We start from the raw sequence: 27,427 nt of genomic DNA on the forward strand, positions 1-27,427 counted from the left end.
AGATGTTAAAAATAAAGATGTAATCAGAGGAGACTGCTCTGCTAGTGCCCAGAGGTGGGTAACATACAGATGTGGGCACCTTAGGCAAATTGCTTAACTACTTTGAGCATAAGTTTCTTCATCTATAAAATGAGGAGTTTGGATAAAGTCATCGGTTTATTGTCAGTGAGCATATTGTGTAAAGCAATGTGCCCATTCTGTGTGCCACAGAGAATGAAGAGGAAATAGTCCTGGACCTTGTTCATTCATTCATTCACTCAGTAAGTCCCTTCTATGTGGCACTTACTCCATGACAGTCACTGAGCATACAACAGTGAACACAAATACAGTCCCTGATCTCACAGTTCCTGTTCTGATGGGGACACAGACAGCTAACCAGGCAACTATAAAACACAAAGACGTATGTTATACAAGGGAAACTGAAGGGTGTTATGAGGGGAATAAAGAAAGTTAATGACTCTAACAGGCACTGTGCTAAGGTCCGAATTTCTCATTTCACTCTTTACCCAGTCTTACAGATGGGAAGAATGAGGGGTTAGATAATAGCTTTGTAAACTTTATTTATTTTTAAATACATCTTTATTGATTTCAAAGAGAGGAAGGGAGAAGGAGAGAGAGAGAGAGAAACATCAATGATGAGAGAGTCATTGATCAGCTGCCTCCTGCATGCCCCTGACTGGGGATCGAGCCTGCAAGCCGGGCATGTGTCCTACCAGGAATCAAACCCTGATCTCCTCAATCCTAGGCCAATGCTAAACTGTTGAGCCACGCCCAGCGGGGCAGCTCTGTAAACTTTAAAGTGCTATCAACCACCTGTGGATCTTGCTGAAATTCAGATCCTGGTTCAGGTCTGGGGGTGAGGGCTGAGACTCTGCATGTCTAACAAGCTCCCACTCTGAGTAGCAAGAGCCAAATGCTTGAGTCATTTGCCCATACATCACCCTGCTGGTAAGGGTGAGCTCCAGGCTCCAACCGAGCTTCAGTCTGACCCCAAAGCCAGTGCCTTTATCACCTCTCAGAAATACTGCCCCAAGAGCTCTTGCTCCTCTAAAATTCTGATTTTGATGCCAGGTTAATTTAAGAATGCAAATAAAATAATAGCAATGAGAAGTTGGCTGTTTCCTGGGGCCCCAGATATTCCCTAATGGGGAAGTATTTAGGGATGTCTGGGCACTCTCTCAGGGCAGAGGAGGCTCCTGGGGCAAGGCAGAAACAAGCTTCTGTAGTAATAAAACTCCTATGTGACACTCAGAATGGTCCCCCTGTGGCCTAAAGTATTAAAACAGATCCAGTGGTAGCCCTACTCTAAGAAGTGGAGCAAATGAATAAAGAAGTTCTCATAAAAATAATAACCATATATTGAGCCCTTAACTGTGTGCCTGGCACTTAACACTTAATTCTTATGATAACCCTATAAGGTAGGACTTTGTCATCATCTTTACTTTGCAAATAAGGAAGCAGAGGTTAAATAACTCACCCAGAGTAGCACAGCTAGACAAAGGCATAACCAGGGCTGAGCCTTGTGTAGGCTTAAGAACTAGGTAGCATTGCTGTCTATTAATCATTCCAACTGATTAGGAAAAAGAATAGCACCTGTGGGCCAAAGGTGCCTATATCACCCCTCCCCCCCAACAGCCTCCTATCAGCATGGTGACTTACGTATATATAATCATCTATATACTCATATGGGAAATGCCTTCCCCTCCTCCCTAACCCAAGTCTGAGAAAAAGATCTGCCCAATAGTGAAAAAACACACAGCCTGGAGAACCGTGAATAAGCTCATATCACTGCAACAACATTATTCTTCTATGTTTATTCTAAGGCCTGTTAGTTGTTTATGAACCATGCCTTCCAGGAACTGGAACTTGAGTCATTTAAGCGATAATTTATGTATATGACAGAATTAGAAAATACAACACATCTCACAAAATAATAAATCATATGAAAGGCTTAAACTGTGAGATAGTAATAACCACCATTTATTGATCATGATCAATAAATGCTTTGGATGTAGTTTTTTATTTAATCTTCCCAACAGCTCTCTGAAAGAGGCTATTAATATTCCTCCTTTATAGATGAAGGAACAGATGCTCCAATAGAAAGTAACTTGTTCAAGACCAAGCAGCTAGTAAGTAGGAAAACCTGAGTTTGAACCAGGAAGCCTGACTCCAGCCCTCATACACCATAATCGTAACCGCATGCAGGGCTTTACTGCCCCTCTCTGGCACCACCCTCTGTGCTGCGCACCCTCTGGCAGGGGAAAGGTGTGAATTGCTTGGAATTATAAAGAAAGGCCTAATGAAGAAAATGGTACTTGATAATACTTGAGCCAGTAAATCAACCACCAACTCATCTTTATCAATTGCTGGGTACAGTACTAGAACTTTATAAATAGACAGATGCTTTTGAGCTGAAATATGTTGCTTAACTAAGAGCTATTCAAGGGTAGGGTGTGTGTGTGTGTGTGTGTGTGTGTAGAAGTATGGGGTTAGGGAATATGGGTTGTAGGGCCTGGCATGAGCAGTGCTTTGCCAAGAATAAGCTCAGCCTGTCTTGGGGAAATTGTGAAAAAGCCAACCTGTCGAAATGGAGACTTCATTCAGTCATTCAGCAAACATTTCTTGAGTACCTATGATGTGCCAGGCATGGTGTTAGGGGTTAGGGATTTTAAGATGAGTAAAACACAATCCCAGCGTTCAAGTGCCTCAGTCTTGATGGGAGCTTGGTGGGGAGGGGACAGACAGGCACAAATGGGACACAGACCTGTGCTGCACAAGCTTATAAATGACTTAAAAAGAGTCCAGAGAGCCCTGGCTTTGTGGCTTACTTGGTTGGAGCATCATCCTGTACACCAAAGGCTTATGGGTTAGATTCTTGGTCAGGGCATATATAAGAGGCAACCGATAGATGTTTCTCTCTCACATTGATGTCTCTCTCTCTCAAAATAAGTAAAAACATATCCTTGAGTGAGGATTTTAAAAAAATTTTTTAAAAAAAGAAGAGTCTAGAGAAAGAGCCAAGGGAGCACAGAGGGAGGGCTGATGGGAAACAGGAGAGATAAGTTAAACAAGAACGGTCAGGCCCCTATAGGCAGTGGGACAAAGAGGGGGATGGCAGTGAGAATAGGGAGATCGTTGGCAGAAGAGGCCAGCCTGGGCATTTTAATGGCCCAAGTGAAGGCTGGCCGGACTCCTGAAGTTATCTTCAGACATGACCCTCCTGTAAGATTAACAGGGCAGCTGTTTTCTGTGTTTTCAGGCTACTTCCAGGAAACACTTAAGCATATGCTTTTCTTTTAACTCCCAGAGACCTAGCTGTAGAAAGGAGTAGGAAAATGTTCACCCTCCTAACATTTCTGTACCAAGAAAGTTTTCTTCAGCATCAGCAGTCTTGCCATAAATCTTCACGGGGTGCCTGTTATGGGCCAGGTAGCATCTAAGGTGCTGAAGATACAGCAGAGAACAAAACCCCTGACTTCATGGAACTTACATGCAAGTGGGGCCACAGACACAGCCAAAAAACAGACATACAATACAGCAGTCCCCCTTATCCACAGCTTTGCTTTCTGTGGTTTCAGTTATCTGCGGTCAACCACGGTCCTAAAATATTAAATGGAAAAATCCCAAAAATTACAATTCAGAAGTTTTAAATTGCACACCATTCTGAGTAGTGTGATGAAATCTCATGTTATCTTGCTCAGTCCCGCTGGGGATGTGAACCCTCCCTCTGTCCAGGGATCCGCGCTGTGGAGGCTGCTTGCCTGTGAGTCATTTAGTAGCTGCCGTCTTGGTTACCACATAGACTGTTGAGGCATTTGTGTTCAAGTCACCCTTGTTTTACTTAATGATCACCCCAAAGCACAAGAGTAGTGATGCTGGCAATTTGGATATGCCAAAGGGAGCTGTGAAGGGCTTTCTTTAAGTGAAAACATGAAAGTTCTGGATTTAATAAGAAAAGAAAAAAAAGTGTATGCTGAGGTTGCTAAAATCTATGGTAAAAATGAATTTTCTATTCGTGAGATTGTTAACAAGGAAAAAGAAATTCATGCAAAAGTTACAGCCACAGTGCACGACAAGTGCTTAGTTAAGATGGAAAAGGCATTAGATTTGTGGGTGGAAGACATGAACAGAAAACGTGTTCTGATTGACAACAACGTGTTGCGCCAGAAAGCACTGAGCCTGTATGAGGACTTCAGCAAGGGATCCTCGAAATGAGTGACACCAGGCTATTTGCTGCAAGCAAATGACCCTCCTGACATAGCATCAGAAGGGCAATAGTAACCTAAAGCTAAGTCACAGTGCCTATGCCATTCACCTCACTTCATCTCTTCGCGTAGGTATTTTATCACCTTACATCATCGCAAGAAGGATGAGTACAATACAAGAAGATATTTTGAGAGAGAGATGACATTCACATAATTTTTATTACAGTATATTGTTATAACTGTTCCATTTTATTATTCGTTATTGTCAATCTCTTACTGTGACTAATTTATAAATTAAACTTTATCACAGGTGTGTATGTACAGGAAAAAACATAGCAAATATAGGGTTTGGTACTATCTGTGGTTTTGGGCTTCCTCTGGGGTCTTGGAACATATTCTTTGTGGATAAGGGGGGCACTATGTATGTGAGGGAGTGCCAGGTAAAGGAGAAGGAAGCCAGGTAAAGGGGGGAAACTGATGTTGGGGAGGGCTGTTCCGTGGGGTTGGTCAGGGAAGACCACTCTGATAGAACGACAGTGGAGCCAAGATGGAAACGGAGTGAGGGGCTGAGTAGATGGCTGGGGGGAAGTAGACCCTGAAGTGAAAGAATGCTCAGTGTATCCTAGAAATAGCAAGGAGGCCCAGCAAGCAGGGGAAGGGTGGGGAGAGGGGAGCCCAGCGGGGCCTGGGGTTAGACCCTGCAGGAAGCCTTTGGATTTTCCTCTCCATGAGATGGGAGCCTTGGAGAGTTTGAGCAGAAAAGTGCCAGGGCCTTGTGTGGCTTCTGCTTGAAGGAGAGAATGCTGGAGACCAGGCAGACAGAGGGAAATCATTAAGAAGCTATGGCGAGACACAATCTTCTTTGGAGACATTTTGAAATACAAAAGGATTTGCTGATAGATTGAATGTGAGAGAAAGGGAGCAATTGTGGATGATTCAGATTCCAAGGTTTTTGGACAAAATAACTGGTAAAACTGCCATTTATTAATATGGGGAAGACTTCTTGGGGTTGGAATTAAAAAGCTTGGCTTGGTACATATTAATTTGAGATGCCTATCAGATAGACAAGCACTGAGTTCTGGGGAGAGGCCAGAGCTGGGGACAGTAGTTATTAAAGTAAAGGTGGTAATGAAAGCCACAGGACTGGGTGAGGTCATCTGGGAGGGCAGGCAGAGAAGAGGTCTGGTCTGCGGGTCACGCTAGTGTGTGGAGGAGGACCCAAGGAGGGAGCAGGAGAACTAAGAGAGAGTGGCATCTTGAAAGCCAATTGCTGCTGAGAGGGCAAGAAGCTAAGGACTCAGACTAATTGTGGGATTTGACAATGGGGACCTTGACAGAGACCTGTTTAAATAATGGGGACAGAAGGAAAAACATGGGAGGACAGGATGAGGCAATAGCAAGGGCAGACATCTCTTTTAAGAAAGCTTGTGTAAAAATGGAAAGGAAAGAGATGAAGAAAGAAGACAACCTTTCAGTTTGAGGCAATGGAAATGAGCCAGTGCAGAGGGAAAGTGAGGAGGGGAGGGGAGGGGAGGGGAGGGGAGGGGAGGGGAGGGGAGGGGAGGGGAGGGGAGGGGAGGGGAGGGGAGGGGAGGGGAGGGGAGGGGAGGGGAGGGGAGGGGAGGGGAGGGGAGGGGAGAAAGAGGGAGAGGAGGGGAGAAAGACGGAGGGGAGGGGAGGGGAGGGGAGGGGAGGGGAGGGGAGGGGAGGGGAGGAGAGGAGAGGAGAGGAGAAAGAGTATTGCTGGTCCTTCAGTTGTTGAGAGGATGGGATCCGGTGTGCATGTGTGGAACGGAGGTACGTTCCACCCATTGTCAGAAGAGGGAGGGCAGAGATGTGGTGGGTAGATTTGTTGGTGGAACATGTCAATGTTCTCTTCTGACCGCTTCTCCTTTCTTCCTGCTGTTTGTGTGTAGTAATGGTACTCGAATTTTCACCAATTCATATTTTAGCATCTATGAAATTGGAGTAAATCTTAAAGTTAGTGCAGTGTTTGTCAGTATTTATTCTTTCTCTGTGCTACATACAAGATCATACTACATACAATTATATCAAAGGTGACTTGGATTCAGTGAATTATAGGATGTCATTTTACTTTGATCCCAACTAGAGTTTTCCACTGGAAGGGGCCCAGCAGGACCCTGATAATGCTGGTTGCCTTAGAAGTTGCAGGGCCGATGTTGACATTTTCAGTTAGAAACTTTAAGCTGGAGCTATCTCTGTTATAGATGCATCCAGCCCAAGCCTCTGCAGAAGGACCCAGGTGCCTGGAAATCACGGGAGGGAGGTCGGCCCTCTGCCCACAAACCTGGTAGACCAACGACAAGGCAACAAACACTTGGCCTACACCTGAACCTGGGCAGACGCTCATGACTCAGAGACCAAACACTTCCTGTGTGGTAAAGACAAGGAGAAGTCAGAGGGTTTGAGATCAGGGAACTGTGTCATGACATAGCTCTTGCATTCCTTCTTTAGCTTTGTGGATGGCTAGCAGGGGTGCCTTTTATCTTTTGGGTGGGTAGAGATGGAGCTCCAGTCCTCCTTTTCTGTAGTCAAGTCTAGGAATGGTTGGGAGGTTCCCTTTGTCCAAAGAGTTGAGTGCTTATCATATTCTGTGCTAAGCACCTGAGGTACAATTATAAGTAAACCCAGACAGGACCTCTGCTCTTAGGAAGATGCATTATTAAAATTGTATATATGTAGACATATGCACACACACAGTAAAGAAACTATGTGCCAGGACCTATTCTAAGCACTCTACAAAGATTAGCACCTATAGTTTGTACAATAATCTAAGAACCAGGTGTTATTACTATTACCTCTCCTTTACAGATAAGAAAAATTCAGGCACAGAGAGGTTAATTATCTTGCCCAAGGTCACACAGCTCATAAGTGGTGAAGTCAAGATTCAAACCCATGCAGTTTTGCCCAGGAATCCTAGTTCTTAACCAAATGGTGACAGTTATTTAGAAATAAAACTCCCTTTGGAAATGGAAATGATTCATTATAGAAAGAGGGATTTTAGCATCTAACAAGCTAGTGGTAGTTTTGAGGACTACTTGGAGAGCCTGCTGGGCACTGAGCTGTAAATAGTTTCCATCAGGCATATCTGTGATGTCTTAAACCTTGGGCTTCTCTTCCCATCCTGCTCTTTACAGCTCCCTCCTCTGTTAGCTCTTACACCTCAGCCTGCCTAGCGTTTTTAAAATGTTTTTACTTGACCATCTCAGGCTTTGCTGTTGGGGGGTGCCGTCCCTGACAGTGCTGCAGCAGTCTCCTCGGCCAAACTCAACCCAGCACAGAACCACACCGAAGAAAGGGCCCAGCCAATGGGTGGGGGAGGAGAAAGGTAGAGAGAGATTGGAAGTCAGATTTTAAGAATAGAAGCAGCTCTAGACCAAGACTATGTCTACGCTGGCCAATGGGATAGAGTCTTTGCAAAATCTTGTCTTATCCATTAGCTAGTTCAGTGGGCTGCGAATTAGTCTGAATTCAACACTCACTCTAAACTGAATGTTGCTTTATTACTTTACATGTTTCCAAGCCTGTTTCCAGTCCTGATCTCATTTGGTTCCAGCAGCAACCCTGGGTGGTTTTCCCGGCTGAACTCAGCCGGCTCCCAAATGGTCTTCAAAGCCACACTTCACTCACCAGACGCTAAAATCCCTCACCCCTGGGTGAGTCATTTGCATTTCTAAAGTGACTTTCTTTTCAGAATGAGTGGGCTGGACCTTGGGAGTGTGTAACTGGGTTGCAGAGCTGGCAAGATAGAGTTGGGTTCTTTGTGCTTTAAACACCCCGGTACTCTTCCACTACATCTTTTTTCCTCTCTCAGGAGGAGGGCAAGACAGTTTTATATACAGTGCCTGGCTGCTATTTTTCAAGAATCAAAACCTGAATCTCTGGACGTACCTAATTCCATCCTCAGGCTCCAGAGCCAAAATTGGTCTGATATTTTTTCCCTAAGAAGTAAACCCCTAATTTCTAATTAGAGTGCAATAAATTCAGGGAAGCACCTGGTAACACAAGCAGTCAGTGTTACTGGGGATGCCTAGCCCCTGTAAGGTTATGAGTTTGGTATCTGTTTCTGAAATTGCTTCCAAACATGTTATTTCTAACAAGAAGACAATACTTGTCTCTACTTCATAAGATACAGTGAAGGTTAAGTGAGTTTATAATTCAACATGTTACCTGTTACTATTAAAATCACTGTTTTTCTTTCAAAAATGGCTATGCTTTCTACATTGGTTCAATGACAGAGGTAGCTGAGAACTTGGGAAGTTTTGTAAATAGAATGAATTTTGGCTTTAGGTAGGGTGGCAACAGATTCAGTCCCTTCTTTTAGAGTGCAGCACTTACAGTGGATCTGAATACGGGAAATCAGGCTGTCAGAACCCTAACCCCCCCCCCCCATCCCCTGCTCCTCCCAGCCTGGCCCAGCCCAGCCCTCATCAGCGCAACTTTAAAGGCTCCGTGGGTGTTCTGCAGGCACTTCCTTCAGATGCTAATGAGAAGCTCACAAAGGCTAAGTAGCAGGACCAAACTAGTTTCTGCTGCCCAGGGCAGCTGGGAATCGTTGCCCTATTCCCCCCCCCCCCCCCTGAGATTTCCCAGGCCCTCTTTCTTCCACGTTCCCACCAGCTGTACGACAATGGCAGCCATGGCTGCAGCTCTTCTCTCTGGCCTGTGTAGCTCCCAAATGCCGTTCACATCAAATCCACCCTCCCATCCCTCACCTCTCCAGGCCGCTTCTCCTTGCCAGCTTCTCACAGGCCTTTGTCATTCTCTGCAGTTTCACCAGGCATTTCAAGAAAACAACAACTTCCTACCAGCCCCCACCAAATATAGAGCACCCTTGAGGGGGTCCCATTGGCAACACCCTTTAGTTCTTTGAATACTCACAATGTTCTTGTAAGCCAAGTAGTACTGTCCCATTTTATAGATGAGAACACAGGGACTGAGGGTGAACAAATGACAGAGCCAAGGTTTAGTCCAGGGCTGTTGGACTCCCTGTCCAAGCCCTGTACCAGAGTGCAGTGCTGGGTCTCTCTGGCTCCCCCTAGTTCAGGACGGCTTTGTTCCCAGGTCTTCAGGCTAATAGCCTCTGCTTGGTCTTGCATATAGACATGCTAATCATTAGAGAAATTCTGCTTGTGGCTTAAGGACATGAGGGAAGTGTGTATTCTTTATTGAAGTAGTAACACCCAATGCTGGCGGAAGATGTGAGGAGGTAGGCATGCTCATATTGTTTCTTAAGGGCAATTTGATAATCGTTAAAAGCTTTTAAAATAAACAGAATTTTTGATGTAGCAAATCCAAATATCTCTAAATATATAGTTTGAGACTGCAGAAAGAAATGTGTGTACCAGGATGTTGTGAATGATTTTACAAGAAAAGTTAGCAATCAGCTTTCTTTGAAATGGGCTGGTGGTTAGACTAGGTGAGCTCTGGCTCCCTTCTGACTCAGAAGCTCTGGAGAGGAGCAAGGGGGCCAAGTCTGTCTTTGGCATCCCTTTCCGGTCCCACAGTAAGTCTGGGGGTGCCCCCACCCCACTGGACTCTCTCCCAGAAGGCCTCATCCCCCATGCTCTCAACTCATCTCTCTGAGGTGTTAGTTTACTTCACTGACTTATATATTAGACTTGGAGGGGACCTTGAAGCCCTCTGGTGTGAGAAAGAGGAGCCCTGAGGGGGTGCCTCATTCCCCCAGTGTCTCTCATCTTGTCAGCGGGGGAGCAGAGCAGTCTGGATGATAGTCAAAGATTGGACCAGGAATGGAGGGCTCCCAAAGAAATAATTTTTAATGATAATAATTTCAGGCATTAGTGACCAACTACTGTCTAGGCTTGTGATCCTTGATTGGTTTGTGTGTGTGTGTTTTGTTTTATTTTACTTTTTTAGATTTTTTTTTTTCTGCGACTCAAATGATTGGGGAAACTGTTTTTAAGGAAAAGAGTTATGAAGACTTTCAAATTGGGTGGGAACTGTGGCTGGGCATTGCATCACTGAGAGGAGTATAGAGTTGGTCACGATGTCATGGGAAATGCAGCCATAGTCTCACCTTTCTGAAATGAGGGGAGCAGACTGGCACCCTACCCCTCATGAAAGTCAGGTGATGGCATCTGTGCCAGGGACTACTTAATGAAATGAGCACATGATGGGAGCGAGGTGTGGAGAGTAGTCATTATGCCACATGGTGATTAAAAAAAAGGTGGAACAAGTGACCAGTGGGGCTGACACACTCATTAGGCAGCACTTGTAGGAGTCCATCCCTCTTCTCTTCTCATATTCCTCTCCCTGTATCATCCACCTACAACTCCTACCCGATTTACTTTTATTTTTGGTCCCAGAAAGACCATCCTGCCAATGTCAGTGATGTAAAGATAGGGTCCAGAATTGTTGGTTCAACCTTCAATGCCCTCGGGATGAAAATGCAAAGTGTCTTTCATGGTAAACACAAGCCCTTCATAGATAAGTCCTGCCTATCTTTGAGCTTTTCCCCTAGCCACTCTCCTTCATATGGTCTGGGTTCCCACCACAGTGCTCCCCAAATGCATCACACTTTCATATTGTTTCTCTTAGGGGTGGTCTGTCCCTACCCCTTTATACCAGGAATAACAGAGGCTGGTCTCCTTTCCTCTTCCCTCTGGGCAGTGAACTGTGGCCTTGTGACTGAGTTCCGGTCAATGGAATATAGAAATGTTTGTGCATCACTCTCAGGCCAGGGCTGTGGAAACGTTATATGCACAATCCTTCATGCTCTTTTACTTCCACCATGAGCTGAAGATGGCAGAGTCCCAAGATGGGAGAAGCCTGGCTCATTTATCCCCAGTGTGTGGGGAACATAGCCTTGGTTTTTGGCTTTAAGTGAGTAAGAAATAAACATCTACTTCAGTGAACCACTAAGGCTAGAAGATTTATCTGTCATCTTATCTTAAATAATTTAACTGTTTAATTAGTCGTCCTTCAAGGCCCTCTTCAGATGCCCCCTGCTTTAGGAAGCCATTTATGACTTCTCTAGGCAGGAGTGATTTTTTTTCTCTGTCTGTCCATAGCTCTTCAAAGACCATCTACTTAGGTAAATTTGGGGAAATGTATTATTGGGGATATGGTTAAACAACAGCTAACATGACATTTTATAGAATTTTGTCTGCCTGAATTATCTGGAACCCACATTAGTTTTATTAATTGGCCCTGTGGTGGGTTTAGTGAGAGGTCACACACAGGACACAGGGCCTTTATCAGATGTGAGCTCCATCCTAGAAATTCATGGGCCTAAAATTGTGGCTACTCAGTTAATGGTTGTTAAAAAATTAATGATGGTCACAGGCAACTGAGTCACCAAACTTTGGTCTCCTAGGGACGATCATGGACTCTCAAGGTTCAATGAGGTTATTTGGACTCACCCACTCTGGCCCCCGAGCCAGGGAGGGAACTCGTCACCCTGGCTGAACTTATGTTCTGGTCCTTTGCTGCAAGAAAGGCGGTGATGTGACCCTTAACCTCAGCAGGCAGCCCTCAGGACTGGGATGAGCAGGACTATTAGAAATCTTTCTCCATTGAGCCAAACAGCCTCCCACTGTGGCTTCCAGATTTCTCTTTTCTGCTCCTCCACTACCCAGTAATTTAAGTGGATAACAATACACTTTGTGTATGTATTTATTTATTATTTATAAATATATCTTTATTGATTTCAGAGAGAGGAAGGGAGAGAGAGAGAGAGAGAGACAGAAACATCAGTGATGAGGGAGTCATTGATCGGCTGCCTCCTGCATGTCCCGGACTGGGGACCGAGCCCTCAACCCGGGCATGTGCCCTGACCGGGGACTGAACGGCGATCTCCTGGATCCTAGGCCGACGCTAATCACTGAGCCACACCCGGCTGGGCTAAACTTTATTTTTTAAAGCAAGTAAAAAGTATGACAGTGCCAATATGATGAAGGCTCTGTGCGCCCACCACTAATCTCACAGTCCTCTCCCACCTCCTCTATCTGCTTATACATTTGTTTGGACTATGGGATCCCCGTGTGAAAGAGACTTTGGTGGCAGCATTTGCAGTGCAGTGATTAACAGAAGAGAGTGGAAGGCACAGACCAGGGTTTAAATGTGAGCGGCATTTACAACCTGTGTCTATAAACTGAATGGCTGTGGGCAACCTCATGCGCCTTTCTAAGCTGCATTCCCTTGACTGTGAAATGGAAATACTCGTTACATTTATTGCGAGGGTTGCTGAGGGGATTAAACGGGACCGGGCTGTGAAATCATCAGCACTCGGCATATAAAGTAGCTTTCCCGAGTGAGTCCTCTCCTGCCACCCCACGGAGGAGGACATGGGCTCTGGGCAGGGGGCGGGGGCAGAGGTTTGGTGGAGGTCGCGGCGGGTTAGCCGCAGAGCCGAAACCTCTTCCCAGATCCCTGCCCCCCTTCGGCGGCAGGGAACCCTTCCTGCTCCCCACCGCCTCGGTGGGTGTCCGCCGCCGCCCACCTGGCCTCTGCAGATTGAAAACTCACCCTCAGGCAAAGCGCCCCCTCCACCGGGAAGCCTCCACCCCTCAGCGGCCGAGAGTGCCGCGCGCCCGGGCGCCGGCTTTCCGCCGGTGAGGAAAGTGGAGGGCGGGAGGCGGAAGGCGAGGGCTCCTCGGGAGTAATCAAAGGTTAAAGGTGGTTCTAGGCGTTGCTCGAGCCTGGGGGACTCTGGGTCCCAGCGCGCCCCCATTCGCATTCCAGCAGGGCCGCTTCTCTGGGCCGCCCGGGCCCGCGCGCGCCTCGGGCAGCCGTCAGCGGCGGCTCCCACTCCCGGGGCTGGGGGCGCGCGGGGGCCGCGGGGCGCGGGGCGCGGGGCGCGGGGCGCGGGGCGCGGGGCGCGGGGCGGGGGGCGCGGGGCGGGGGGCGCGGGGCGGGGGGCGCGGGGCGGGGCGCGGGGCGCGCGGGGGCGGGGCGGGGCGCGGGGCGCGCGGGGGCGGGGCGGGGCGCGGGGGCGCGCGGGGGCGCGGGGGCCGCTGGCCGGGGCGGGGCGGGGCGGGGCGGGGCCTCCCGCAGGTGCGCCGAGCGGCTCAGGTTTCACGGAGCCCTCGCGGGCCCGCGCGCAGCGCACAGGCTCCGACGGGGGCCGGTGATAGGGCGGCTCTCGCTCCGGGCGCCGAGCGGAGCTGAGTTTCGAGTCGGCGGCGGCCAGTTCCCGCCGGCCCGGCGGCCGTCGCCCGCCGGGAGGATGCGACGCCTGAGCGCGGTGTGGCTGCTGGGGGGCACCGTCCTGCTGGCGGCCTCTGCCTCCTGCAATCACACCTTCCCAGGTAAGCAACTCGGCCGAAGGGGCTCCTGCCGCGAAGGAGCCGGGGTCCGGGGCGCCGTGGGCGGGCGGTGGAAGCGGGCGGGCGCGCGAAGGTGTTCCCGCAGCCTCCCCTCGGCGGCTTTTAGGGGCGTCCCGGCGCCCAGAGAGCCCCCGAATGGGGACAGCCCGGAGAGGCCGAGGCCGGCGGTGCCGCAGGGCAGGCACGGAGTGCTGGCGTCTGAAGGGTGCCGGAGGGCTCAGCCTCCCTGCCCAGGGGCTGGCCTCTTTGCCCCGCGAGGTCATTCAGGAGCGTTTCGCACGCTCTGGAGACACTCCGGGCTGGGCCCCCGGGCCCCTGGGGCTAGCGAGTTGGTGGCTCAGGGTGGGGGAGCGGAGCGGAGCCCGCGGCCTGGAACCTTCTCTTTTTCGCAACGCCTTCAGCCTCTGGAGCTGCGTCTTTGGGGTCGGCCCGTGGCGTCCAGACCCCCGGGGCGCAGCGGCTCCGGCACGGCGGGGGCTCCGCCGGGCCCCCGGGAGAGCCGGCGCTCGGCTTCAAGTTTGTTAGGCCGGTTGGGCGTCGCGCAGATTTGCGGATGGGACTTCTGGAGCGCTGCCTGGATTCGACCAGGTGGCCTGAGTTAGGGCCTTGGCTTTCCAGGTCTTTCCTTGACCTTCCGAGCGCACAGCTGGCTGCCGCTCGGGTCGGAGGCCGCCAGCCCCGAGAGCTGAGCCGCACGAGAGCCGACTGGGGCGGTGCCCAGGGGCGCATCGTCCGCGGCGGCCGGGGTCGCGGGTGTCCCTCTGGGGGGGTCTCCCGGGCGGAGCCGGCCTCGGGGGGGGGCGCGGCCGGAGGTCGTGCTGCGGTGAGGCGAACCGACCCCGCGGTTGGAGGCTGCCAGGGCAGCCGGCCGTGGGAGGTGTTTATTCCCCCGGGAAGTGTGTAGGCCTGCTGTGAAAGCGGCCCCTCACTCTTACCCTGTTCATAAAGACGCTGCACAAGAGCAAGTCACGGAATCTGAGTTGGGTTGAAGACTGTGTCATTGCTTTACCTCCGGAGTTACAGGAAAGCGCACTGTGGTGTACCCCTGAGAACTGCACCACCGTCTGCATTTTATTGTCAGCGTTTACTCATTTCCAGACAGTACTGAACGTGATGAACATTTCTTCATTTGCCTTTGCCTTTTAAAGTTAGAAACTTAAAATTTAGGAGCTAAACTTAGAATGTGCAAGCATTTTGGAAACAATGTGTGGTGCAGGTGTTTCAGTGCTTTTATGATGCAGGCCGATCCCACAGGAAGCTTGCTCTGAGCATTGGCTTGCTCTTGTTTACAAAGTGACTGCGCTGGGACTGGGGGATTCCTGGAGTATAAGGTGAACTTAATTTAACAACAACCACAAAAATCAAGTTACTTGTTAACCAGAACTATTTAATATTGCACTTTGAGTGTTTTCTTTTTCCTCTGCATACTTCAATCCATTTTAGGGTAACTTTCCTCCCAGCTTGAGACCAAATCGATTTTGATTAAGAACTAGAACATCACCAATGTTTCTCTGGCCCTCAGCCCATACCTTTGCTCATCTCCGTTTTCAGTGGACCTGTAGCTCCTCAGTTTGCTACAGGCCAGACAACAGCTTTTTCTTCCCACAGGCCTTACCCTGAAAGACTGCTGCATGGAAGGAAACTCGGCCTAGAGTACAACCTTCTCATTTTACAGATGCGGCCCACTGAATTGGAGGGGGAGGGCAAGGAAAATACTTCATTAGGCTTCCCTTTCTTTCCTATCACAACAGTAATTGATAATTATTTGTGTAAATATGTTTAATCTGTCTCCCCACTGGATTGTGAGCTCTTGGAGGCAAGGGACTCTCTGGTTGTTTCCATCGCCATGGTCCAGCACAGTCATTACCTAAAGGACCTCAGTAAACAGTAAATGCAGAATGAAGTGAGGGGATGTGCCCAGAGTGACCTGGCAGGTTGATGGCAGTTGGGTATTTAAATCGGTTTCTTTCATGCACTTGTTACTTTCTACAATATCACAAGCCTGGAAGGTCCTCTATGATACAGTCATTCTGTTTTTCTTTCTGAGACTGAAACTTCTGTTCTCTTTGTTATTGGTTTTTAATGATAACAATAATATGTGATCACTGTAAAGAAAAAATGAGAGGGGGGAAAAAAAGGGAAAAGTTCAGTTAAGTCACCCTCAGTATCCAAATAACCACTGCTCACATTTTGGTATCTGTCCTTTCCCATGCTTTCCTGCACCCATGCATAAATATGTGTTCATAAATATAGAAAATTTTTTGTGCAAAGCTGGGATTATATAAACATCAGTAGCACGTCAGTAACTATAAAACATTTTATTGACTCTATAAAATATGTTACAGTAGAATGTATCTTACTTTTTAAATTGGTCCCCTGTTGCTGGATACATGGGGTATTTCTAAGGTGTTGTAATAAGAGAGAACACTGATGAGCATGAAGATGGGATTTCAAATTCATATTGGTTCCCTGGCTTGCCTTGCAGTTAATTAATTAACCTTGATAAGTGATGTTTTAGCGAAGTCTGTGTTTGACTTTCTTATGGTTTTATTAGCTGGGCAAGTGTTGAGAGGAAAACCGTTGATCCTGAGAGAACTCATAGGAATTTACTAAAGTTGCCTAGAAAGAGGTACTTTGCAACTGAAGCTTCTTATTTTTCAGTCTCTACTTGTAAAGGGTGGGAACAAAAGAAGATTTGCAGGTAGGAGATGGTAAAGAAAGGGAAACAAGAGGAGAGTTAACACCAATAAAGCTCTTGTTTTATACTTGGTTCGGTGGGGCGTGCTTAAAATAACAAAAAACAAGTGCTTTGAAAGTTAAAAGTTTTATAAGCATTTTTTCCCAAAATTGTACAAATCAGAAGGGTTAATAAAAGTGAAAATCCCCCATTCTCTCCCCTTTCCACAGACTTCTCTAGGCACAAATATATGTATTTTGTAACAATAGAAAGATAATACTATACATGCCGTCCTATAATTTATTTAACCCCATAAATCTATTCATTGTCAGTGTGTAGAAACCTGTTATACTTTTTTATTAAAAATCAAGTTCCTAATGTATAAACTTGAATTTTGTCAGTGATATATACATACCTAGATTGATTTTTTAGGACAGAGTTTAGGCTAAACACATAAATTCAAGGTTCCAAGCAGCTGAGCCAGCTAGGTTTCCGTATTTTGACAGCCTTTCCTCCCAATGAGATGGGTCTGTACTATAACAACCTGTGCTAATTCCATCATAATATTTATCACACTGTACTTTAGTTACTGGTTTATCATTCTCCCATTAGATTGGGGTTCCTTAAGGGCAGAGATTGTCCTGTTCACTTTGCCTTGATAAGCTCCAAATTATTTGCTAAATTAATAATGAACAATATTTCTATTCAAATTGTATGCATTTATTCATAATTACAGTATTGAGCATTAATCTCCAAATATTCTATAATCTGATTTAAAATCCTCAAATTTAAATGAAAAACTTATACCAAGGCTTTGATTTAGTTTGTGCTAAATTATTTTTAAAATTTGTAGCTTCAAGGCTTTTTATTATAAAAAGCTGGTACTCATTCACAAACTAATAACTTAAAATTCATCATACATTTACTTCATTTATTTATTTTTTGCTTGATTTTCTAGTAAATCTTTAGTGTCATTGATTTTGTCTGTTAAATAAAGAGATCCTCCCTTGTCTTGGTGATTTAAAAGCACAATTCGTCATTGGTCCTGGCCGGTTAGCTTAGTCGGTTAGAGTGTCATCCTGATACGCCAAGGTTGCTGGGGACCAGAAGTCTGAAATCAAGGTGGTATCTTCCTGAAGGTTCTAGGGGTGAGAATCTGTTCCCTGCCTCCTCTGGCTTCTGGTGGCTATTGGTGTTTGCTGGCTTGTTTCTCGGCATTACTGTGATTTCTGCCTCCCTATTCATACCTCTTTCCTCTCTTCTCTATTTCTCTCCCAAATCTCCCTCTGCCTTTCTCTTATAAAGACACTTGCCATTGGATTTGGGGCCCACCTGGATAATACAGGATGATCTCAGATGTAGATACATCTACAAAGGGCCTTTTTCTAAATAAGGTAGTGATCACAGATTCTAGGGATTAGGACGTAGACATATCTTTTAGGGGCCCCCTTTCAATCTGCGACACTAAGTGAAAAGTGAAGTATTGATCTCCACACCCTCTAACCCTCCACCCAGGCCAACTACTCATCCTGTTGAACATGGGTGCAGAGCTAGAAGTAAAAGTGATGACTGAGCATGAAATTTATCAGATTGATTTGGGAGTAGGTTTAACATCCTCCCTGGCGCACTTTGCTCTGTTTTCTCTACAAGGTGGAAGGGCTGCTCTTTGTAAAGTACGATTGTTCAGTGTCCTCAAGTTGTCTCTCATTTTTTTCTGCAGGTCCATGAACACTTGGTTGGGGCAGGTTGTAGGCTGAATATGTCATTTATTTGTTTGTGATTTCTAAAGTTTAATTCATAATATGGGGATGAGATTGTGAGTCGTTAAAGCTTGCCATATTACTTGCTTGAAAGTCAGAACACAAATTTGTCTTTGGTACACCCACCTGTCCACTCACCTTGGAGCCAGAAAACTGGCTGCCAGCTGGCCTCCAAGGGAAGGTCTCCAGGAGGCCCCCACAGAAGTGGGGGAATCCTTGCCGTTGCTGAGGCTGTCCTTGTGGGAATGTCCCTTGTGTTCCAGAGTATGGGGCTTTAGGATAGGGAATGATTGATAGGCCAGGCTGTATCCTGTCTCAGCCAGAGTGAGATGGTCATTATAACAGTTAGGAATTAATGAGGATGGACAGTTTGTAAAATAAATTAAATACTGTCAGTTTTATTGAGATTCATAAAAATCAATGTCATTCCACACATACTCCACAGCCCTCTGATTTTAAAAAAAACAAAACCATCTCACTGTAAAACAAAAACAAAAACAAAACAAGGAAACAAAAACCAGGCAACAGAAATACCACCAATCCAGTCACCCAAAGAAAGCCCCTGTCAGCATTCTGTCTACTCCCCCCGTGTTTATCTAAAGTGCTTTTGCTTGGACATACCAGCATGGCTGCTGAAACCTTGGTTTCTGTAATGAGCCTCATCTGCCTTGTCTTTCTTGTACAGGAGTCAATAGATCCTCCAAAGGAAGGAGTCTCATTGGTACAGTGGATGACTCGTCTCGAATCCCTGGGAAAGGAGTTACAGCGAAACCAGGCTTTTCTGTGGATGAATTTTCTGCCTCCCTCCTGACTGGAAAACTGACTACCGTCTTTCTTCCAGTTGTCTACACAATTGTATTTGTGATTGGTTTGCCCAGTAATGGCATGGCCCTGTGGGTCTTTCTCTTCCGAACAAAGAAGAAGCACCCTGCTGCGGTTTACATGGCCAACCTGGCCTTGGCAGACCTCCTCTCTCTCATCTGGTTCCCTTGGAAGATCGCCTACCACGTGCATGGCAACAACTGGATTTATGGGGAATCTCTTTGTAAGGTACTCATTGGTTTTTTCTATGGCAATATGTACTGCTCCATTCTCTTCATAACCTGCCTCAGCGTACAGAGGTATTGGGTCATCGTGAACCCCATGGTGCACACCAGGAAGAACGCCAACATCGCCATCGGGATCTCCCTGGGGATATGGCTGCTGATTCTGCTGGTTACCATCCCCTTGTATGTTGTGAAGCAGACCAATTACATCCCAGCCCTTAACATCACAACCTGTCATGATGTTTTACCTAAGGAGGTGTTGGTGGGGGACATGTTCAACTATTTCCTCTCTCTGGCCATTGGAGTCTTCCTATTCCCGGCTATCCTCATGACTTCTGCCTATGTGCTGATGATTAGAACACTTCAATCTTCTGCCATCGATGAAAACTCAGGAAAGAGGAAGAAGAGAGCCATCAAACTTATTGTCACTGTCCTGGTCATGTACCTGATCTGCTTCACTCCTAGTAACATTCTGCTCGTAGTGCATTATTTCACTATCAAACACTGGGGCCAGAGCTATGTCTACACCCTGTACATTGTAGCCCTCTGCCTCTCCACCCTCAACAGCTGCATCGACCCCTTTGTCTATTACTTTGTTTCAGAAGACTTTAGGGGTCATGCGAAGAACGCTCTTCTTTGTCGCAGCATCCGTACGGTAAAGCAGATGCAAATATCCCTCACATCAAAGAAATCCTCCAGGAAATCCAGCTCCTACTCTTCAAGTTCGACCACCATTAAAACCTCCTATTGAGTATTCCAGCTCCTCTGCTGGAAGTTTTACAGAAGGATTTGGAGCGTGCTTCATGTTATGGGATGTTTCTGTTGTTTCCTGACCAGGAAGTTCTTATCACATACCATGTACATGCAGCACCTCTCAGGATTGCTGGAAACTTCCCTGTTCTCATGAAGAAAGTCCACCGATGTCAGTTTCAGAATTCCTCTACTCAGATGCTCCCAGGAATGAAACTTATAAAAGCAGACTTTTTAGAAGGTGGCCAAAACACAGAAACCCAGTGACTTGCAAAAACTGGTTTTGGCATGACGACTAAGTTCTTAGCTGAAACTAAATTTCTTATACACCTGGGGTAAATCACTGTCTTGTTAGGGCTTAAGCGCCCTCAGAGATGATCAGTCCAATCGACTGACTTGACAGATGAGGAAACTTTTAAAGAGGTGAAGGAGCTGCCCAGAGTTAGGCTTCCAACCAGTGGCAGCCAGTTAGGATTGAGCAGTAGAATTTAAATGGTCAGGGGGGTTCTTGTACCACCTCATTGAAATCATCGAGCATCTTCTTTAAAAATACAGGTTCGTCAGACTCAGGAATGAGAGTTCAGAGCCTGGGGCAGGGCCCAGGAACCTGTATTCTAACAAGCCTCTTCATGATGCTCACTGACGCTCACGCACACCAAGTTTGCCAACCACAGGGCTGGCTGATGCTTCCATTGGACAAGGTGCCCTGGTAGTTTTTAAAAAGAGAAACAAACAGAATGTTTTGTGTCTCTCTTATGTTCAGCTTATAATGAAGTCGGTTTGTTGACTTACTGGGTCTTTAAGTTTCTTTATTAATCTTGAGCTTTTATATGTATCATTATATCTATGAGGCAAATACAATGAGGATTTTAAACATGAAAATACAAATTTTGTGTAACTTTTTACTGACTTCAGTGAAATCTTCAGGTAGCCCAAGTTTCGTGGCTAGGAACAGAATTTACCATGTAGTATTTTAAGAAATTATTGTTGGACTATTGTCAGTTTTGTTCCCTTGTTATTAAATATGAAATTATAACGCCTTCACCGGGTTTGAGCCACATCTGTTTGGAAAAGAACACTAAAATGGATGTGATTTGCAGTAATATGTCTAAGAGGTACTGAACTCCAGACTGACTTTATACAACTTGTATTTGTGACTTTTTGAAATAATTATTTTATTGTATGACTTATAAATAACATGACTATTTTTTACAACTTCTTTCTGAAGTGTGTGTGTGTGTGTGTGTGTGTGTGTGTGTGTGTGTGAGTGAGGGAAGGAATGTAAAAAGCGAAGCAACAGCATTCTTTTAAGAAGAAAGGATGTGATGCTCACACCTTATTTTTACATAAAAAGGGCCATACTGTACAATTGTTCTATAATGGCTGTTTTTCATTTACTTACATTTCAGAATTCTTTCCATGACTGAATCCATAGGTTGACCTTCATTTTTAAGGGATACAGACTATTTAATATTTTGACTATATTGTGATATATTTAGTCATTTCCCTACCTATGGCTCCCGCCCCCATTAAAATGGTGCTGCACTGAACATCTGTGTGCAGACGTCTTTGCGTTTCTGTGGGGTAAGTTCCTGGAAGTAGAATGGCCAGGTCAAAAGTTACACTCCATTTTAAATTTTGGTAACTCTTGCCAAATGGCCTTTAGTAATTTGTACTTTTACCAAAAAGTGCATTTGCACCTGTTTCCTGAAATGCTCATCTGCACTTGATCCATCCATCTTTTGAAATTTTACCAATCTGATTGGGAAAAAAAGAATGTTGTTCTTTTCATTTGTTTTGAAGCAGCACAGGCAGGGCAGGATTCTGAGTCCGTCATTTCCTTGTTTTGTTACCTCGGGAGATACTCCTCCGTGCCTCAGTTTCCTCGTTTGTAAAATGAGGATAATATCTTTCTTACTGAGTTAGTAGGATGAAACGTTTGGCACATCTATGCACTCATACATATTATGTAGCATTATTTACTGTTACTACTCTGCTAATGAGATCTCATTTTTGCTCTGCCCCCTCATGTCAGTGCCAGTTGTATCCTGCCTGCCTTATTTTCTCTGCTTTGACTCTCCTAGCAGGCTTCTGGGGTTGACCCCATTTTACAGGTAAGAAAGCAAAAGATGGCGGATACAGGATAAAAGGGACAGGAACAAATGGATCACAGGGCCTGCAGGTGTTCTGTGGGGTGATCCAGTGGGAAAAATATTTTTGGTATTTGCCATTTCTTTAATAGTCATTTTCATAATACATGCTAAAAAAATAAACTGAACAAAATATATAAGTAAAAAATTTTTTTCTTTGCTACCCATGCCCATTCTCATCTCCCAGAAAGTTAATTTTTATAATAATTTGTTTATATACAATATATGTATATTAACCCTTCAAATAAGAATGAATATATTGCCCGGCTGGGCGTGGCTCAGTGGTTGAGCATCGACCTAGGATCCAGGAGATCACCGTTTGATTCCCAGTCAGGGCACATGCCCGGGTTGCGGGCTTGATCCCCAGTGGTGGGCGTGCAGGAGGCAGCCGATCAATGACTCTCATCACTGATGTTTCTCTCTCTCCCTCTCCCTTCCTCTCTCTGAAATCAATATATATTTTAACAAAATGAATATATTAAAATAAGAATGTGTATATAAATACATATATGTGCATATATATGTCAACTTCTCGATCAGTTCATAAGGATCGTCCTCATTTTTAATGACCAGGTAGTATTCCATGTGTGGATAATCATAATTTAATCATTACCCTATTAAAGATGAAGTATTTTTTTTATGGTTTATTTTTAACAAGTCTTTAAATCTACATTAAGAAGTGTAAAAGAAATGATTTGAGAAATACAATCATAAGAATGTATTTTGCTGAAGCAAAAGCTTTTCAAATTATATTTATTTTGCCTTTGAGAAGTGATTCATGAAGCCTCTGGTCTCCCTGGACTACCCCTGTAGGATGCATGAGGACCCCGGTTTTGAGCAGAGAAGTGCCCTGGATGTGGTTGTCTTTGCTCTTGTGTTAGTGGTCTTACTGTGATCTGATTTTTCTAAACTCTCTCAGTTTGAATATGTTGCCTTCTACAGGCTCCATTTACTAAGAGGGTTCTCTCAATTTGAAAGTAATGTGCATTTGCGTTCCACTGTGCAGGACACATGCTAAACTGTTTTGATTGGAATTGATTTACTGGGCATTTCCTTGAATGTTATGATTGTTTGCAGCAGGATTTTCAGGAGCAATTAATTTCCTGGTTATCTCAATTTCATAAATCCTGGGGCTATAATCTCATCAGTATGCCTAGTTCAGTAATTACATCTTTGTTCCTGAAACTTTAAGCCTTTGGAGGCCCATGAGGGGAGTGGAATGAATGTTGCACCAAATCAAAGGTTCAGTTTATCTCTGCTGATCACCTAGTCTCATTGATTAAAATTACTGGCTTGTGTTGCAGAGTTTAGACATTTTAAAAGAGAAGCTTCTGATTCCACACTAGTCAAAAGCATGTGTCTAGGCCACCCCCAATTCTGAAATTAAAAAAGAAAACAAAACTCTGAGGGATCGAGTCCTCCATTTTATTCAAGCCTTGGAACTTTACTGAGTTCTATTTAAATGTAAATACTGTAATTGGAGTAACTCTTTGGAAGTGCCTTTATTGAGGGGGAGAGTCTGAAGAATTCTGTGATTTGGGTGTGAGCTGCCCCTTGCCTCTACCACTTGGGCAGTCTATGGACTATTTCCCAGCATCTGTCTTTACTGGTGAGAAAGGAAGCACAACTGGAGATCTGGGTCACCTCCTTTGCAGAAACCACAGACCCAGCCTGTGGGCTCCATCCATCATAGGGTGTGAGTGGTTCATTCGTTCATCCCACAGAGTTACTGCAACATTATTGCCTTATTAAATGCAAATAGTTAAATCAGGATTTCTGCCTTAGCAGCAGTCCAGTCATGGGGTTGATATTCTCAGTGAAATGAACCAATATTAAAAACAAAAACAACTGATCCTCCAGTATTTGGCTTACTCAAAAGCCTTTAAAGAACTGCCTGTTTCAAAGCTAGGTTTGGGAGTGGGAGAAAGTCAAGGAAAACAAAGGACAAGAAAGCTTAGGAAGGATCACTATTGTGGTTTATCCCTCATCACTTTTTCTTAAACCTTTTAAAAAAATAAACATTTTAAGATCATAAAAATAATGTGGTTTTTGTAAATAAATCGGAGACTATAAGAGCATATAGTAAGAAGTGAACTTATCCCATCCCCTCCCACTGCATCAGAACCCAGTTACTCCCTTTGTGTATCCCGTGAGATATTTCCATGCATATAGAAGCCTGTGTACTTATATGCTTTTTTAGTAAAAGAAGAGTTATACAATGTAGTAGTTATATTTATATGTAACTGATTAACAGAAAATGTAGTTGCTTAAGACAATAATAAACATTTACTAACTTGCACAGTTTCTATGATTCATGAGTTCAGGAGAAGTTTAGCCAGATGGTTCTGGCTTCGGGACCTCACATGAGGTTGCAGTCAGCTGAAGGCTTGGTTGGGTCTGAAGGATCCATGTCCATTGTGGCTCCCTCACAGAGCTGGCAACCTGGTTTTGGCTTTTAGCAGAAGGCCTGAGTCTCTTTCCACATGGGGCTTTCCACAGGGCTGTTCAAATGACCTCATAACATGAAGGTTAGCTTCCCCTCAAAAAATTGATCTGAGAGAATAAAGGGGAAGCTGCAATGCCTTTTAGAGCCTCGCCTCAGAAGTCCTACAGTGTTATTTCCACCATACTCTATTTTCACACAGTCTAGCTTCAATTCAATTTGGGAGAAGACTATATAAGAGCATTAGGAGGCAAGATCACTGGGGGTCATTTTGGAAGCTGGCTACCACAATATGTGTATTGTCAAAACAAAAGTAAATGGATCCACTTTAAAATGGAGCCATGCTGGAGGAAGGAACTGCCTTGCACATCTTATGCCTCAAGTATTTGGAATATTAAAACAAGGCAAAATAGCCTTTTGATGGCCTAAAGCAACTTTGTGTTCCAGAGAACAGTTTGCAAAGATAATAAAGCAGGTATGACTACCAGACTGAAAATTAAATCATTATTTTAGAATTAGCATCACTATGTTATGTTATCTGCACCAATAGAAATGTCTTCCTTCTATTGATGTAATTGTTCCCATTCCCTTTCTCATCAATACCCATTGCCTTTGTCACCTGATCTGAACACTCTGGGCTACTATCTGAATCAGTGCGTCCTGAATAGCTAGCTATTTGGGTCTCAAATCAATTTTGATCTCTCACTTTGAAAGGGCCCTTTCATTTTTAAGTTAACAATATGAACATGTCTTAGACATCATTTTCATATCAGCATTTATAGATTGACCTCATTTTAAATCAATGTATCCATTGAACAGATATACTATAGTTTAAGGAACCCTCTAGCTTTTAGGTAGTCTGTTTCGGTGTGGGTTTTTTTTGCTACACAAGCAACATTTGAGTGAGTATCTTTTCCGTATCTTTACATGCTTGTTTATTCACTCTTCCACCGTGCACTATGTGCCAAGTCATATTCAACAAAATAGACAAGAACCCTGTACTCATGGAGTTTATTTTCTAATTGGAAATGCTGAAAAGAAGAAAAATGTCCAATAGTAGTAAATTCTAAGAAAGGGTAAAGGTTAAGAGCATTTTGTCTTAGGGGATCAGAGAAGGTTTCTATGGAGGTGAAATTTAAGTTGCAATATAAAGGGCAAGAAAGAGCCAGCCATGGGAGGATCCCAAGCAAGGGCTTTGTGAGAATGGGTGAGGGGGAGAGTGAACGAGGAGATTGGAGAGAGATGCAGGTGCTAGATAACTGAAGGGGGTGAGGAGCTTGACCTTCATTCAAGCCGTTACGGTGGGATGCCGTAGGGTGGTTTTACTGGTAGTTGAAAAAGTCACTGACTCCTGTGAAGTATGGGTGGATTAAAGAGAAGAAGCAAGAATAAAGGGAAATGCCACCAATCCAAGCAAGACATGGGGTTGGCTTGAATCAGGGTGATGATAGAGATGGAGAGGAGGGAACTAATTTGGGCAACGTTTTGGAGGTAAAGTTTGCAGGTATGAGGAAAAAAGAAATCAAAGATCACGCATAGATTTTTTTGTTTGATGGATAATGATGAAATAATGAGTGAGCAAGTTTTGGGATTGAAAGTCAAGAGTTCTAATTGGGACATGACATCTAGAGTGGGAGATGCCTGATAGACATCCAAGTAGAACTGTTGAGTAGGGCACTTGGATATCTGAATCTGGATTTTTAAAAAAATTATTATTTTTTAAATTTATCTTTATTGTTGAGAGTATTACCGGTGTCCCATTTTTCCCCAAATTGACCCCCTCCACTTCACTCCCACCCCCTCCCCAAGCCTTCACCCCATTATTAACTCTGTCCATGGGTTATGCATATATGCATATAACTTCTTTAGTTAATCTCTTCCCACCCTCCACCCCCCTTCTCTCTTTCCTCTGAAATATAATTGTCTGTTGCCTGCATCAATGTCTCTGGATCTATTTAGTTCGTCAGATTCTTTTGTTCATTAGCTTCTTCTTAAAGAAGACTCTTCAACTTCTCCTGTAGTGCTGGTCTGGTGCTGATGAACTCCTTTAGCTTTTTCTTATCTGTGAAGCTCTTTATTTGACCTTCAATTCTAAATGATAGCTTTGCTGGGTAGAGCAATCTTGGTTGTAGTTCCATGTTTTTTGCCACTTTGAATATTTCTTGCCACTCCCTTCTGGCTTGCAAAGTTTCTTTTGAGAAATCAGCTGACAGTCGTATGGGTGCTCCCTTGTAGGTAACTAATTGCTTTTCTCTTGCTGCTTTTAAGATTCTCTCTTTGTCTTTAACCTTTGGCATTTTAATTATGATGTGTCTTGCTGTGGGCCTCTTTGGGTTCCTCTTGCTTGGGACCCTCTGTGCTTCTTGAACTTATAAGTCTCTTTCTTTCCCCAGGTAGGGGAAGTTTTCTGTAATTATTTTTCCAAATAGGTTTTCAATTCCTTGGTCTCTTTCTGCCTCTTCTGGCACCCCAATGATACGAATGTTGGGCCTCTTGAAGTTGTGCCAGAGGCTCCTTATACTATTTAAAAAAAAAAAAAAATCTTTATTAATGTCAGAGAGAGGAAAGGAGAGGGAGAGAGAGAGAGAGAAACATCAATGATGAGAGAGTCATTGATCGAGCCTGCAATCCAGGCATGTGCCCTGACCGGGAATCGAACCCTGATTGCCTGGATCCTAGGTCGATGCTCAACTGCTGAGCCATGCCAGGCCGGACACTATTTTCATATTTCTGGATTCTTTTTTCTTTTTGCTCTCCTGGTTGGGTGTTTTTTGTTTCCTCATGTTCCAAATTGCTGATTTGATTCTCAGCGTCCTCTACTGTACTGTTGATTCCGTGTAAATTATTCTTCAGTTCCTGCAGCTTTCATTTCAAATTGGTACTTTATTATGTTATCGATTTTCTCAGTAATTTCCCTAATAGTCTGCTTAAACATCCTTATAAACAAAATTCTGAACTCTGTATCTATTAGCTTGCTCGGATGTATTTCATTTAGTTCCTCTTCTAGAGATTTCTTCTGTTCTTTCCTTTGTGACATGTTTCTTTGCCTCCACATTTTGGCTGCTTCCAGGTGTTTGTTTCTATG

At 44.8% G+C, this 27,427-nt stretch overlaps 1 protein-coding gene across 1 annotated transcript; it reads left to right on the forward strand.

The window, feature by feature from the left end:
• The first annotated feature begins 13,416 nt into the window (after window positions 1-13,416).
• Window positions 13,417-20,946, forward strand: F2RL1 (F2R like trypsin receptor 1). Its single transcript, XM_016205228.2, has 2 exons — window positions 13,417-13,498; window positions 18,639-20,946. The coding sequence occupies exons 1-2, from the start codon at window positions 13,417-13,419 to the stop codon at window positions 19,748-19,750; spliced, it is 1,194 nt and encodes a 397-aa protein (XP_016060714.1). The 3' UTR covers window positions 19,751-20,946.
• Window positions 20,947-27,427: the final 6,481 nt, after the last annotated feature.

The sequence above is a fragment of the Miniopterus natalensis genome, chromosome 3 (genome assembly GCF_054644295.1).
Source record: "Miniopterus natalensis isolate mMinNat1 chromosome 3, mMinNat1.hap1, whole genome shotgun sequence".
NCBI lineage: Eukaryota > Metazoa > Chordata > Mammalia > Chiroptera > Miniopteridae > Miniopterus > Miniopterus natalensis.

What these genes read in the sequence shown, in the direction of transcription:
- F2RL1 (XM_016205228.2), top strand. Translation starts at nt 13,417, where the DNA reads ATGCGACGCCTGAGCGCGGTGTGGCTGCTGGGGGGCACCGTCCTGCTG. An exon ending in CTGCAATCACACCTTCCCAG is followed by an intron (nt 13,499 to 18,638) that starts GTAAGCAACTCG and finishes TTTCTTGTACAG; the next exon opens with GAGTCAATAGATCCTCCAAA.